This window comes from Ictidomys tridecemlineatus, chromosome 14, assembly GCF_052094955.1.
Source record: "Ictidomys tridecemlineatus isolate mIctTri1 chromosome 14, mIctTri1.hap1, whole genome shotgun sequence".
NCBI lineage: Eukaryota > Metazoa > Chordata > Mammalia > Rodentia > Sciuridae > Ictidomys > Ictidomys tridecemlineatus.
Genome location: NC_135490.1, coordinates 64,346,205 through 64,361,296, shown reverse-complemented (window position 1 = coordinate 64,361,296; position 15,092 = coordinate 64,346,205). Strand labels below are relative to the sequence as shown.

The 15,092-nt window shown below is 35.9% G+C and overlaps 1 protein-coding gene across 2 annotated transcripts in view; it reads right to left on the bottom strand.

Moving 5' to 3' along the window:
- The window catches only part of LOC101972185 (disintegrin and metalloproteinase domain-containing protein 5), a 60,628-nt gene extending 53,083 nt beyond the window's left edge, over positions 1–7,545 (bottom strand). The window contains exons 1-7 of one of the 2 annotated variants that reach the window (XM_078031250.1): positions 7,321–7,545; positions 6,491–6,570; positions 5,529–5,584; positions 2,853–2,931; positions 2,667–2,743; positions 964–1,141; positions 134–202 (exon numbers count right to left, since the gene is read on the bottom strand). In XM_078031250.1, the coding sequence (XP_077887376.1) occupies positions 134–202; positions 964–1,141; positions 2,667–2,743; positions 2,853–2,931; positions 5,529–5,584; positions 6,491–6,570; positions 7,321–7,375 (594 nt within the window). In that variant the 5' untranslated portion in view covers positions 7,376–7,545. The remainder of the gene's footprint in view (positions 1–133; positions 203–963; positions 1,142–2,666; positions 2,744–2,852; positions 2,932–5,528; positions 5,585–6,490; positions 6,571–7,320) is intronic. The other variant, XM_078031251.1, reaches the window with a different exon arrangement.
- Between the last annotated feature and the right edge of the window lie 7,547 nt (positions 7,546–15,092).

Sequence of the window (15,092 nt, the reverse complement as noted above, 5' to 3'; positions counted from 1 at the left end):
TTACATATATTTTTTAAATGAATTAATTAAAATGCAAAATAAATGGATGAAATTTTTCACAGTTATCACTGAACTTAAGTTAAAGATAAATGTCAAATAATTTGAAAATAATAATGTATAAAATAAGACATACCAGATTTTTATCCACAACAATATGCAATTCAAGATACCGAGGGAATAATGATGAGGCATATTCATCTTTCTGAAAAACACACAACATGAGTCTTGAGAAAATTATGAAACTTTACATTGCACTGAAATTATATCCAGAGGTTATAATGTGTAACTGCTAACTATAATGTCAGGCTCAGTTTACAAATGGAAAATTTATGTATTATTCAGAGGATTACAGTTCAAAAAGTGTTGTGATAGCAAGAGTTTTCAGTTAGACTTTCCAAGCTATATATTTAGGCATCTTACTTTTGTAATAATTAAAATGAAAATATAGGTCTATAATGTAGAGAATTATTTTTCTTATCCTTGTGATAATTATCCTATTAACCATCAATGTGGGCACATTTTCTACTACCAATTTTTAAGAAACTACTTTTAGTTTAGAAAAAAATTACTAAAGTTTACCATCAGTGGCAGTTCACTACAGCCTCTTGTGTTATTTGTGGCAAGTTTATAGGTCTCTGTGGAGGAAAAGTTCATCACTTTGTTTTACATGTACCTTATGTAAATCACTAAAATTTTCCATTTTGAATTCTCTTGAAACAAAGACTTCTGTTTTTATCTAAATTATCTATAATGGAGGAAACAGCATATTTTATATTACTTATGTATAAGCCCATGAATGAAAATTAATGTTTTCAGTCCTATATTCACATCTCCCTTTTTTCAAGCATACCAATGAACACAAATTCATTCTCTAATAATTTTTGCAAGTCACAAATTCAGCTCTGAAAGCACTTTGTAACAAAATTATATGAAATAAGTGGAAATAAAAGAGTTAACACTTACGGGTATAGCTTTTTTTCCTTCATGCGGTGACTCATCAGACTCAGCGTAAATGACTCTTTTTCCCGAGTGAGGAATATTAATTTGATTACTTTTTTCTTCATAAATCATGTGTATAAATCCTGATAGAGCATCAATTGGTTCAATTCCATACGAAACATCTTTGAATTGCATTATTCCCCTGAATGTTAAAATAATTCAAAGAAAGTCTGAAATTATTCTACCAAAACTATAATTCTAATGAGAAATTTTGGCCAGATTTGTTTTTCGATTTTTTTTTTTTTAAGATTTAAATGTCACCTTTGTTTTTCAACTTTATTCCTTTGGTCTTTGAGGTTTCATATCAGAAACAGACTACTATATCACAATGTATTTTGCTTTCTGTTACAAATATTTTTTAATTATTTTACCAAAAGCACATAGTGGCATGGATTTGTGTTCTTACACAGGCAAGGGACCCCCTTTCTAGTGTGTAGATTTTCAGAGCATATCTGCAGGGTCTGTTAGTCTTGTGTCCCTTTTCTCCGAAACACTAACTCTGATACCTAATGTTCATGTGTGCTGAACTGAAGGTACTACATGTCTAAAAATTATTGCATGCAGAGCCAAACTGTCTATTGGTCTAAGGCGTTGTACAATTGGCAATTATTGTAGAAAATTAAGAAATAGGTATAGACTGAGGAGTGAGATATAGCTGGGTCAAAGGTGGTTCTATTCCCAGTTTTCCAAGGAATCTCCATACTGTTTTCCATATTGGTGGCACCATTTTGCAGTTCCACCAGCAATGCACAAGTGTGCCTTTTCCCCCACATCCTCCTCAACACTTATTGTTGTTTGTATTCTTAATAGCTGCCATTCTGACTGGAGTGAGATGAAATCTTAGAGAAGTATACAGCCACATCAATGTTTATAGCAGCACAATTCACAATAGGTAAACTGTGGAACCAACCTAGATGCCCTTCAGTAGATGAATGGATAAAGAAAATTTAGCATATATACACAATGGAATATTACTCAGAAATAAAAGAGAATAAAATCAAGGCATTTGCAGGTAAATGGATGGAGTTAGAGAATATAATGCTAAGTGAAGTTTTAGCCAATCCGAAAAAACCAAAAGCCAAATGTTTTCTCTGATATAAGGAGAATAATTCATAGTGAGGTTGGGAGGGAGGGCATGGGAAGATTAGACAAATTCTAGATAGGGCAAAGGGGTGGGAGGAGAAGGGAGGGGGAATGGGGGTAGAAAAGATGTTGGAATGAGATGGACATCATGACCCTAAGTACATGTAAGAAGACATGAATGGTGAGAATATACTTTGTGTACAACCAGAGATATGAAAAATTGTGCTCTATATGTGTGATATGAATTGTAATATATTCTGCTATCATATATAACAAATTAGAATTTTTAAAAAATTTTAAAAGGACAAAAACAGAATTTGGGCAAACTAAAAAAGTTATGGAGAGATCAACACTCCCTAAACTCCAGACTCATCAAAGTCAATAAGCAGCAGATCCTTTGGTATCAACAAAGCCTCTCATCAGGAAGCAAAGCTGCTAGGGTCCCAATGTGGTTTTATTAGTTATTCTGATTCATCCTTAGGGAATTGAAATATAAAAGTGATTATAGAGTGAGAAAACATATATGAAGAATTAATTTGTAATTGAAAGAGTGGCAAATTGAATATCTTTAAATTATGAACAACCTGAGTCCTGAACAAATGTTGAGTGTCACAAGAGAATTTATAAAACCTGCAACATATCCATTATAATTGCAGTTCATCTGAAAAACAAAAATACATAAAGTAAAACAAGTGGATAAATTCATTTTTAAAATTTACTTCCCAGTATGACATTTATATTTATTCATATTAAAAAATCCTAAGACTTACCTGAGCTAACAAAGGCTCAGAATGTTCGGTGCCATTTTTGTCATAAGAATAAATAAGAGATGATGGAGATAAAAACGATCTAGGCAAAAATAAAAACAAGCTCAAATGAAACAGAAAAAGTACAAAACATACTCTTCATACGCAAATTGTCTATGGGTTGAGGAATTCAAAGTATGACCAATCAACTGTTTATAGACTGTTCTCCAAATATTTCCAACTAGCGTTATAATACTAAAATGCAAGTCCATGAAAAAACAAATCACTAAACATATAAAAGAAAAATCATGTAGGCCCCATTTCTAGCATAGAACTTTTGAATCTATGTCTTTATCATTCATTGATTTCATATGTTACTCTTGAATCTCAAAATTGAAATGTAGCATTTTAGAAGATTTGTTTTCTTTCACTACAAATTCATATAAACTAAGTTTAGCTATGCACAAAATTCATTTAGATATTGGTTAAATTTTCTTTTATTCCTCTCAGTAATCATTCAAAAACTCAACACCACTCCTATCAATCATTCCACAAACACTCCATGTGCCAGTCCTCACTCCTTCACTTCCAGAGGATTACTTCTTTTTATTTAAAGCAGTTCTTTAGGTGCTGGGGATGTGGCTCAAGCGGTAGCGCGCTCGCCTGGCATGCGTGTGGCCTGGGTTCAATCCTCAGCACCACATACCAACAAAGATGTTGTGTCCGCCAATAACTAAAAATAAATATTAAAAAATTCTCTCTCCCTCTCTCACTCTATCTTTAAAAAAACATCTATTGTCAGAAGTTGAATATGGCATTTTCAAGTCATTACCATCCTAAATAACTCTCCCTTGACCCTTTGCCCTATATTTTTCAATTCTTAACAAATTTTATCAAAAGAATAATTGTTATGGTTTGGATGTGAGGTGTCCCCAAAAAGCTCATGTATGAGACAATGCAAGAAAGCTTCGAGGTGAAATGATTGGGTTATGAGAGTCTTACACTCAATCAGTGGAATAATGCCATAATAGGGATTAACTGTGTGTTAACTGTAGGTAGGTAGGGTGTGTAGGTGGTAGGTTTTTGGGTTCATGGCTTTAGTATATATAATTTGTCCATGGTGAGTATAGCATTCTCCCCATATCTATCTATCTATCTATCTATCTCCTCCTCCCCCCTTCCTAATTGTCGTGTCTGACCTGTTTTTCTTCCCCACAGTCTTCTGCCTTGATGTTCTGCCTCACCTCAGCACGCCCTCCCCCCACCAGAATAGAGCCAATTGTGTATTACTGAGACCTCTGACACGTGAACCCCCTAATAAACGTCTCCTCCTTAAAATTGTCCTTGTCATGTCTTTTGGTTACAACAGTGAAAAGCTGACTAAATCAGTAGTCTAACACATATACTCCACTTTGTCAATTATTAGTCACCCTGAAACTTCTCTGTAAAATATTCATAGCCATGTATAGGTCAAATCCAAAAGATTTAAAATGCACTGCCATATTCAACTTCTGACTTCTATTTGAAAATCAGGACCACTCAGTCCAATCATTTAATTTACATTCACTTCATTCTTCTGCTTCTCTTCCTACTTCACTGGCTGCTCCAGTTTCATCTTCCATGTTAGCTACATTTTTTTTCTACCTTTCACAGAAATATTGGTCTTTCTCTAGGCTTAGACTTTAGCCACTAATCTGTTCATAGACATAACTCTCATCAAAAATTTCAATATAGCCAAATTATCACTTACTGGTAAATCTATATCCCTATGCCTATATTTATCTGTCCAGTAGGAAAAAATCCACTTGGATATGTTATAAGCACTAAAGCTCACTCTTTCCTCATACAAATATCTCCCTTGTTCATATCCTCTGTTCATATCCCTCACTTGGTTACATCATAAGCTATCCATTTACTTGAGCAACAACTAAATTATATCTGAGGTTCCCCACTGTTTCTCAATCGTTCTATCAAATCTGTCTTGAGGTTCACTGAATATTTTTTTGCAGTGCTATAATTGGTGATGCACCATCATCATTCACCTAAACTATTAGTTACGTTATCAGTCACCCTACCTTTGGTATTTCACCCCTATAAGACTAAATTTGACTATACAAGTACATGAGTAAAGCTATTTTTGTCTCCCAATATCCTCAAACAGACTCTAACCTTATTTTTCAGAATCTGTTACCTCTATCCTTCAGAAAAATTTATTATTTAGTAATTCACATTGACTTTTTGCATATCAAAAACAACAACACCATTACTCTGTCTCACATGTACTTATTTTGAAAATGATTTTCTCTCTTTATGGAATGCCAGCACCACTCCCGCACCCCATTCCTACTGCTATTCTTCACATATATATATATACATATATATAGCTATATATCTTCTCTCAATTCACAAGTTATCTCTTACCTCTTTCTAATAAGATTTCTCTGATTTCCAAACAATACGACTTATACATTTATCATAATAAAATACTATAATAAAATTTTTTCTCTATTAATGTATCTCCTTGAACTATACATTTGACTATGTATCATATTTTATTCTTTTTTCTGCCTAGTACTTTGCTCAATACCCAATTTACAATAGGTATCTATATATTTGAATTGAAATGATTCTAATCATAACTAAGTTTTACAATCAAGAAAACAAAGAATTAAAATTTGAAAAGATGAAATAATTACTTACTGCTTTTTAAGATGAACAAAATATGGTTTTCCTTCTATTGTAATGATATAAGCAATCTATAACAAGAGTATCCAAAAATTTCAGTTAGATTTATAAATAATATGTGTTAAATTATGTACTTTTTAGTACTTATATTTTTTTACCATATGATTTATTTTTATTTTTTTAGTCATACATAACAGCAGAATGTATTTTGACATATAATACATACATGGAATGTACATACATCAGTCCTAATGTCTATTCTATTCTGTTCCCCTTTCTATCCCCCCTACTCTAGTACTTATATTTTAAAAGATTGACAGAATTAACAATAATATGTAACCATTTTATTTGCTTCCCTATGTGTATATCTGAGGCTTCAGGAGTCTGAACCAGTAATAAAGCACCCATTATTTTGCATCATTACATTTCTGGGGGAACACTTACCTGATGTCAACTGTTATCTTTTGACTTAGAATCCACCAGTTCACCCATGCCAAAGACAAATTTCATGATTCACTTCACTCACATTACCTTAATCCTGTCTTGGGGGAAATTCAGTTTTGTTATCCACTTAATTTCCATATTTTTGGATTCTTATCCCTAAAGTCCTTCATCTTCAAAGAAATAAAGTCTCATGCATATTCACACACATTGAAATGTTCTGCTGTGAAACTATTCTAAGCTGTCATCTCTGCCTCCTGCAGCAGTGGTGTCACATTAAAAAGGCAACTTAACATAATCTAAGGTTTAAAAATATTATTCCCAGGTCAGTAGAATTGAGGGAAGGGAACAGGAGAAAGAGGAGAGGGAAGGAAAAGTAGAAATACTTGGTATATTACTGAGACCTCTTATAATTCAAGTAAATTATATTCCATGCTTTTATAATTATATCAAATGCATCCTAATTTGTAACTAAAATATTAATAAAATTTGAATATATAATAATATGATATAATAATTATATAATCCGCAATTACTCTATTTTCTCGATCGTGTTTTGCATCTGTTGATGAAATCCTTTCAGGAACAGTGGTGTGAAGAAAGCTTTTGTGCGACTCTAAAAATAAAAAGAAGTGATTTTATTTTAGTACCTGTGATTTTACATTATTTATTCCTAAGTCTATTTCTGCATTTCTTTCTTTACATTAAATAATCTACACATCTCTTCCTTTTTACCATTTTTCTAGTCCTTTTTATCTCCAAATTTCTAAACCCTTTCTTGTCAATATCTCAAGTTTTATTCTCTCTCTCTCTCTCTCTCTCTCTCTCTCTCTCTCTCTCTCTCTCTCTCACACACACACACACACACACACACACACACACACACAATTCAGCTAGCTAAAGTACTTAGTACCAAATTAGTGTTGTGACAGGAGCAGAAATGAGAAAACAAACTGATTAAAAAAGGGAGGTCATTTGCAGGAAAGCATGTAGATTTTCAGATATAGGAATAATCTGCAATTTCCAAACCAGAAAATCATTGAGTTTCTTCATGGTGATTAGCAGAATTTTGTATGGGAAGGTGGGTGAGGGAGGCACAGTTTTGTCCATTTTGCACATAAGAACGCTGTCCCAGAGAAGTGAAAGTATTCTCCACCAGAGGCAGCCTTTCTGGTTTCACTTTTTGGTAGAAGCAAGTGGCAAGGAGAAATCGCATGGGAGATCATAAAGCATAAAGCAATAAGATCTGGCCTGGATCTGGGATGGGAAGGGAGACAACCCCCCCCCCCCCCCCCCCCCCGCTAAATGAACACAGTCCACACTCAGAAGCCCAGGCTGGGAGAGGGGGACAAGTGTGTGCACTCACTGCGGCCTGCGTGCAGCCCACCAAGTCCGGTGAGAAGCACCACAAGAAGTAACATGGCTCCGGTGTCATGGAGCCCGTCTGTGTAACAGCAGTTGAGACGTTGAAGCACGTGCAGGAGCAGCTCGCGCCAGGCAGCGGCGCGAGAAGCCCCACAGGAAGGCGATGATCTGAGAACAGAGAGAAGGAAACCTCTGCGGAAGGACGCGCTGCTGGTGGCTGCTCAGTGCTGCTAGCCCTGAGAAGGCTTTCAGAGGTTTTTTTTTTTTTTTTTTTTGAGATTCAATAAAGATATTTAATTAATTTATTTGATACATGGCTATTGAATTAGTAAACCATTAGTGTAAAACCAAAATAACAACTTTTCTAAGAGAGACAATGTACATCACATTAGTCCAACACATTGAGCACAATTCAAGATGAAGTGTTCAAAAATTCAAGAGAGCCTTTGCCTGAGTCAGGGAGCCAGATCCCTGGAAACACTTTAAGGCTCCAAAGCAAAGTTTTCAAAATGACTTAGTGACAGTGACATAGGAGAAACAACTCAAGAATTTGTTAGAAATTAACAAAAATCTCTTCATAATATTTTTTATGGAATTTTGTATAATCACATCCAGAAAAAAAAAAAACAACTGGCAGGTAGATGTGATCACCATTATCGTAACCTATGAGTTGGCCATTGGTCTTGTTTATTTTTAGTGGTGATATCTATTGAAATCATTGAGAGAGAAAAGATAGAACCTAACAATTATAGTTTTGTTGAAATCATCTCTATTTTTTGCACTGGAGATTTAAATTTTTTTTTCAAGCTTTGGGTGCAGTCCGATTACAAAAATGTTGGACATACCCTTGCTAACAACTATAGTTTCGTTCTGATTTTTAGGTGAACCCAAGTGAAAACTTATATTAAAATGCAAAAAATTCACATCACATAGTACAGAGAAGCAAAAACCACTTGCTTTAAAATGAATCTCACAAAAAATTTATAATTTTCTGATAGATCTTTTCCTGTCATCTTCAAAGACTGTCACTGAAACTTTTATTTTCATCATTTTTAAGCAAAAAAAAAATCCTTAATCATTATCAAAAGAATTTAAAATTGAGATACCCATCTGTTGCAATTTTTAGAGGCTCCAAACACCCCTCCTGGAGAGAAACCTTGGTTTTGAACTTCAGTGATGAAACAGTGGTCTCCTTTGTGCAATCTGCTCATACTGCTGTTAGGTAGCAAGTATTTCAACACCACCCTTCAGTCAAGAGCCTCTTGTCCTACAAGACACTCATTATTCAAGAAAAAATATCATCTACATTTAAAAAATGAAAGAACAGAATCTGTGCTCATGCAAGTGTTTTATGTTGTATTTTTTTTTAATCTCTAATGCAGAGGCTCTGCAATCACCAGAATTGCAATTTTTTTTTCCTGTCTGAGATAATAAAGGGACCACTTAATTATCATCTCATGGTCATTTTGCTTGCGACGTGCAGATTTGAAATCCAATAACAACTCTAATGAAGAGCATTTCTTCATGGCCACCACCCTTTCACACCTGGACTATCGCTTTCAGAAGATGATTATATGGTTGCTACAAGAAGATCACCATACAAGGCCAAAGTTACCGTCAGATGCCTGGATTCCCCACAAGCACCTTACTAACATAATGCAGAATGAATGGCTCCAGAGGTTTACAAAAAGAGACTATTTTTCAATGTCCATTAGTGCTTTGAAAAGACAATTTCAAATAACATGACACTACAATGAGGTTAAGGTAATGGACTAACCTTCTAAAATGTTAACCAGCTTGTAGTTTGAATTAAAAATAATGGTAAAAGAAGATGAAACTAATATTTTACAGTAATTTTCACTGAAGTAAATGAAGCAAGGCTTACATAGGAGAACCTCGAAGAATATGGAATTCTACCCATCAATGTGCTTCAAACGACAGCATATGTTGTTTTATTTTGAATTCTTTGATAAATGAATGTTTATCCTGGGATCAGTGGCTCTAGGTGAATGGCAGATTGCAGCAGCAATTGCTTTCTTACCAAGAGAATTATCTTAAATCAGATCTCCTTTGTTTGATGAAACCTAAATTGCAGGGGGGATTATTTAAACATCTAAGGAGAAAATTCATAGATAAGTTAACACATGGCTCCAAGATGCATTTAGCAGAACTAATTGTCTCTATTATTCTTTTATTCTGGAAGCTACAGATAGAATGTATAAGTGAAATAGCAAAATACTCTATCATTGTGCATTCTCTGATAAGGGACAGTAAGCCACCAAAATAGTAGATTTACTTCAAGTGGGTCCTGGGACCAAAGAGACAATTACATCTGTAGCAAGTCCAGCTAAATAGCTGGATTAAGAATAAAAACTCCTTCTTTGTGCTGTGCTTTTTTTTTGTGAGGCGGAAAAAACCTGGAATCTGGTTCCTCTGTGGAGTACCTGTGGTACTCTGCACTCTCGACTCAAATATATCAAGAAGACTGGCTAAGTGACTGCACATGTGTGGTCCTAAAGAAAGTGATAGTAAAACCACCATGATAAAGAGCTCAAGGGCAGACATTCCTGCATTTGACTCCTGTCTTTGCCACATACTAGATACATAACCCCAGGAAAGGTCTTATATCTCTCTAAAGTCCTTTTAAAAAATTTTGGTTAGCTAGAGAATGATAAAATATAATCAAGTATCAAAAAGCCATCTGGGGCTTGGACTCTGTCTCAGTGGTACAGCATTTGCCTAGCACAGGAGAGGCACTGGGTTTGATCCCCAGCACCATATTAAAAAAAAAAAAAAAAAAAAAAAAAAAAAAAAAAAACAACTAAAACAAAATAAAGGTATTGTGTCCATCTACAACTAAAAATATTAAAATAAAAAAAAGCCATCTGGCAACCTATCAGACATTTCTCAAGCCTTTCCAGGAGAGTTCCTTGCCTCCCCAACCCACTGAAGCTATCTTGCCTGAGCTTCTCCTTGACACTGAGCCCAGTAGCTCCATTCAAAGCCTGCTGGGTTCTAAAGGATACCTCTGCAACCTCTAACTCTGCTGGCCATTCCCCTCTTTGTGAATCACCTCCTTCCCTCAATACAGAGAGAAAAGCAGACACATTTACAGAAGAGAAGCCACTGTTCTGGGAGAGACAGTAGCTGCCTGAGTTTCTTTCACCTCTTAGAACTTGGTTTTTGGTCTTCCTGATGCTAGGTTCTAAGAATCTCTCATTGAGCTGCCTTAAAACATCAGAGTTTAAGCAATGTTAAAGCTAAATGTTCAAGACAAGTCAGAAAGCCACTAAATTTTTCAGGTTAAGACAGTACATGGTGAGGATTTTGTTTAGATGCTTTGAGAGTCACAAGGGCCACCTGGCTCATTGGCCACTCGCTTGTCTTAAACAGAGATGGAAAGCTACATTATCTTCCAGGTCCCAATCTATACATGTTCCCACATCCACCCCCCAGTAATGATGACCAGAAGTGACCTAGTGAGCCCAGGACACACAGTGCTTAGCCCAGATTCTCAGGCAGCACTGGACCATGCTGTTCGATGGGAGATTACATTCCATACCGTGGTGAAGATGAGGCTTTCCTCTAAAATATGTGGTTCAAATTTAAGAAATAAGGGAAAGGGACTTACAAATTATTAGTCAATCCAGGTGTGGTGGTGCATTCCTATAATCCCAGTAATTCAGGGGCTGAGGCAAGAAGTTGTTGAGTTCTAGGGTAGTATCCCAAAAGTAGTGAGACCCTGTCTTAGAATAAAAAGTAAAAGATTTTTGTAAAGCCCAATGGAAGAGCACCTTTGGCTCAATCTTCTGCACACACAAAACATGTTGTTATTCCAAATTTGCATAATGTCTAGCTCCACACATTACCATGAACATATGTCACACCTTTCTTTGACATCTAATCAGAAAGCAAGATAGGTGCATAAAAAGAGTCAGAAAAACTAGAAACAATAAAATTTACATACATTTGCGGGGCAAGAGCAAGGCCATGGAGGCAAACACGTGAGTTTTTAGGAAGCCCCTTTAGCTAGCAATGAATATCTTAGCCAGGTTGAAGGTCAGGAAAATTGCCCAGCTCAGATCAAGCAGGTTACCATCAAACCAGAGTGTGGGTTTTGTGATGGTGTCAGGTCAGGCATACATGCAGATCTCCTCTATGCTCCACAGTGAGTGTTTTAGATGCACAGTGTTTAACCCTGGGCTTCAGTGTGGACCCCAGGACTTGAATGAGCACTTCAAAACCAGCTTTCCCTCCAGGCCCAGCAGTGCAGGTTTCAAGACCACTTCATGCCTGAGAGGGAAGCTGGCAAATGGGAAGTCTGGATATGATGTCCCATATCCAGCCCACCTGTGACAAAGTCCAAGCCTGTCCTGGAGACTCTAAACCCCTGCACTGCACTATAGGAAAGCCTAGCCAGCTGTTGAGTGATGTGCACAAGGGCATCTGGGTTGACATCATATCCACAAGACCAAGCAGCCCATTGCTGCTAGTCAGGGTTGAAGGGTTGGTGAGTTCAAGCCCACAGCCTGGGCTGAGCTTCCTGGGTGGGTTACACTAACTGAATGTGTTATGTCACTTTGTTTGGATTGTATTTATACACACAAACTCAACATAGACAATGCAGTGAATGATTACTCCACTTAGGAGGAGTTAACTTAAGAGACTATAACATATATACAGTGAAAACTACTTTCGTCATACGCTCTTAACGTCCCATAATTGTGTTAACAAGTTTTTTCTGAATTCTTTCTAAGTTTTAGGTTCCCAAGGTCCACAGGCATGATTCCTGATCTTTTGGAAGCTTTCAGATATTTGTATGTCTGTTTATATTCCTTTCTCCCGTGTAGCATTTTCTTTTCTTGTATTGTCTAGTATTTTTCCTTAAAGTGATCTCTTTTAGTTACATTCAATTTACTGCTCTCCCAGAGCATTCTTTATAACTGCAGCTTAAGTTTTTAGGTTACACCTTAAACTTTACATAGTTTCTAACCTTCCTGATGGAAATCACCCCATTAGTTAGGAAAACCACAGTATTTCTATATCCCTTATTACCTTATTGTCCTCTGATGTCTCCTAACATAACCACACTTTTATATATGAAAATTAGTTACTTCCTCCAAACGAAGACAAAAAAGATCTTTATTGTCTCCAGTCTCTGTCCCTGTCACCAAGGGAATTATGATAGAGTGCTTAAACACTGCAATTCTTTCAGACTTTTGTTTCCTAGAAGCATTACCCTCCCATTAGTCTGAAATTACTTGAAAGTAATGGCCATATTTATTTTGCTCATCACCAATTTATAGGTAGTACCATGCAGAGAATATACTCAATAAATACTTATGAATGAGTAATTACTCTTGACCTTCACATTGCATATGGAGTTAGTGTTGTAACTACTACTCTAGTTGTATCCTCACATTTTATCATAATCATCCTATTCCAGAAATTATATATATATATATATATATATATATATATATATATATATATATATATTCAAGAAAGACTTTTGGTAATTGTTAAAACAAAACATAAAATAGAATTTGAACAGATAAATTTCTTTTCCCTCACACTTTGAAATGGAAGAGAAAGAAATTACCATAAAAATAAACATAACTTTGACAGATTTTATTATAGCAATCTAAAAATATTATTTCCTTATACATTTAGATCCAAATCATAGGGAAGCACCCAAATATATAGTACGAAGTAAACTAAAATGAAATTGACAATGCACAATTAATTCCTAAGTATTGATTTGACAGATGAACTGATGAAATCTTATTATTAATCTGTTTTTTATTCAGTTTAGTAGTATTATCTTAAGTTTATTGAGCAGTTATTCTTGTTGTCAGACTGGAATTAAAGAGATGAAGCTAATAAGATGTAAGATCTATGAATTAGTTTATAAAACACACCCATATTTTATTAAAAGTGAAGAATGTTAACTTTTCTCATTTGCAAGTTCTGCTTTAGTTCCCCAGAAATTAAAAAAAAAATCATAAAGGGAATAAATGACTCATGGCCAAAACATGTAATAAAAATTGTGATCATTCTTTCAAGAATTCTTTTTCTTGACACATGAATTTTTCATGTGGTAGTACTCTTTTTGTGCACTTTACAGTGGAATGGAATTTGAGCATGAGTATCTTTTCTTCTATTCCGCAGTGACCAGAAGTCTCTTCAGAAGACAATGAATGAGATGGAGGGTCTCACTGAGACAATAAAACTACCGTTCCTCCTTTGGTTGAAGCTAATGCAAAAAATAAACAGTGTGGACCAGTCCGCATGCCAGTGTGTCTGATTTTCTTTTCCCCTTCCTCCACTTGGGTGGTCTCCATATGGAACACCTCTCCACCTTGAAGGCTTTGTTTCTTTGGGGAAGTTTGAGTTTCCTGATGGGCCAGTCCAGGTGGTGACTTGGGTCCTATGGCCAAGGAGGTGGGGCCTGCAAATGGGAAGGAGTAGAAAAATCAGAGTAAGAAAGACACTTCCAGGGAAAAGAACATTGGTTCATAGTATTCTCTATTGGGTGCTTCCATCTTGCCCTCTGTCGGAGCCAGCGGCTCAGATATATTTATTCATAGTTCAAAGCTAGTTGAGGGCAAGTATCAACAAATATTCAACAAGCCTTAGCCTAATTCGCCAATGGTTAGCTGAGTCAAGAACCTCATTCCCTTGGTGCTGCAGTGCTCTGCTTTCGACCTGTGATGGGCTGAGTTCTCTGCTGCTTGGTACTGACCCTGAATACTGATCCTCCCCACAAGGTCAACTGCTATATTTGATGACAAATACGCCACCTGAGGATCACAAGGCCAGACCCAATGTGACTACTCATGTCCCACATGTTAGAAAGGTCTTCCTTGAATTGAGATTAAATTTAATCTTTTTGAGAAATAGAAAGCTGCTCTACTCCAGCTTCTTCAATATAGAGAATGTGAAGCAAAGCAAAGCATAGTGTACAGAGTCATGGAAACGGGCACCTCAGGGTTCTCATGAGGACACACATCATGGAACAGTTTTATGATCAACGTCATGGTGCTATCAAACTCTTGACAACTTACGTAACTTCATTGCTGCCCTGTTTCTGGCCTGCTCACATTTCCTCCTGTAAAGCCCAATTGTGTTTTTCTATGTAAACACAATCTGCAGTCATTGTTACATCAGTTCCAATCCATTGTTATTTACTCTTTATAGTAATTTTAGATATTTTTTACTCTGCAGGATTTTCAAACTTTAGAAATACTGTTAAGAGAATTCCATATGGGAATTCTTTCCTAATTGATCTAATCAATCTTGTTGAAGTAATCTTGCTGAGCAAACAGCTTTTACAGATTTTTAACACATCATTAATGAGGGAGACAGGTCTATATTATAATAGTTGAAAGATTCATCTATACATGTGAAATATTGAAGTGTGTTTGCAAATGAATGCCAAACTTTTCTTCCTAGTGGGGGAGGGAAGACCACTGAAACTGCCTGGACAAACTTTATTTCCTGTCTCTCCATGAGAGTTCTTTGGAATGTCTAGGAGGAGTCACAGACTTTTCACATTTTGCCACATGTACTTTATCTTGCCTCTTTCCCTAATTCAACCTTTCTGAACAGTTTGAGAAGAGTATTTGTGTCTCCTACCCCTGTGCACTTAATGCCTTTACTGTGCTGTGAATTGTCCAGGACAGCACATTCTCTCCCATAACCCTGGAAAATTCCTACATTCAGGAAACTAACATTGACACAATACTTTCCTCTAGTCTATAGCCCAGTTTC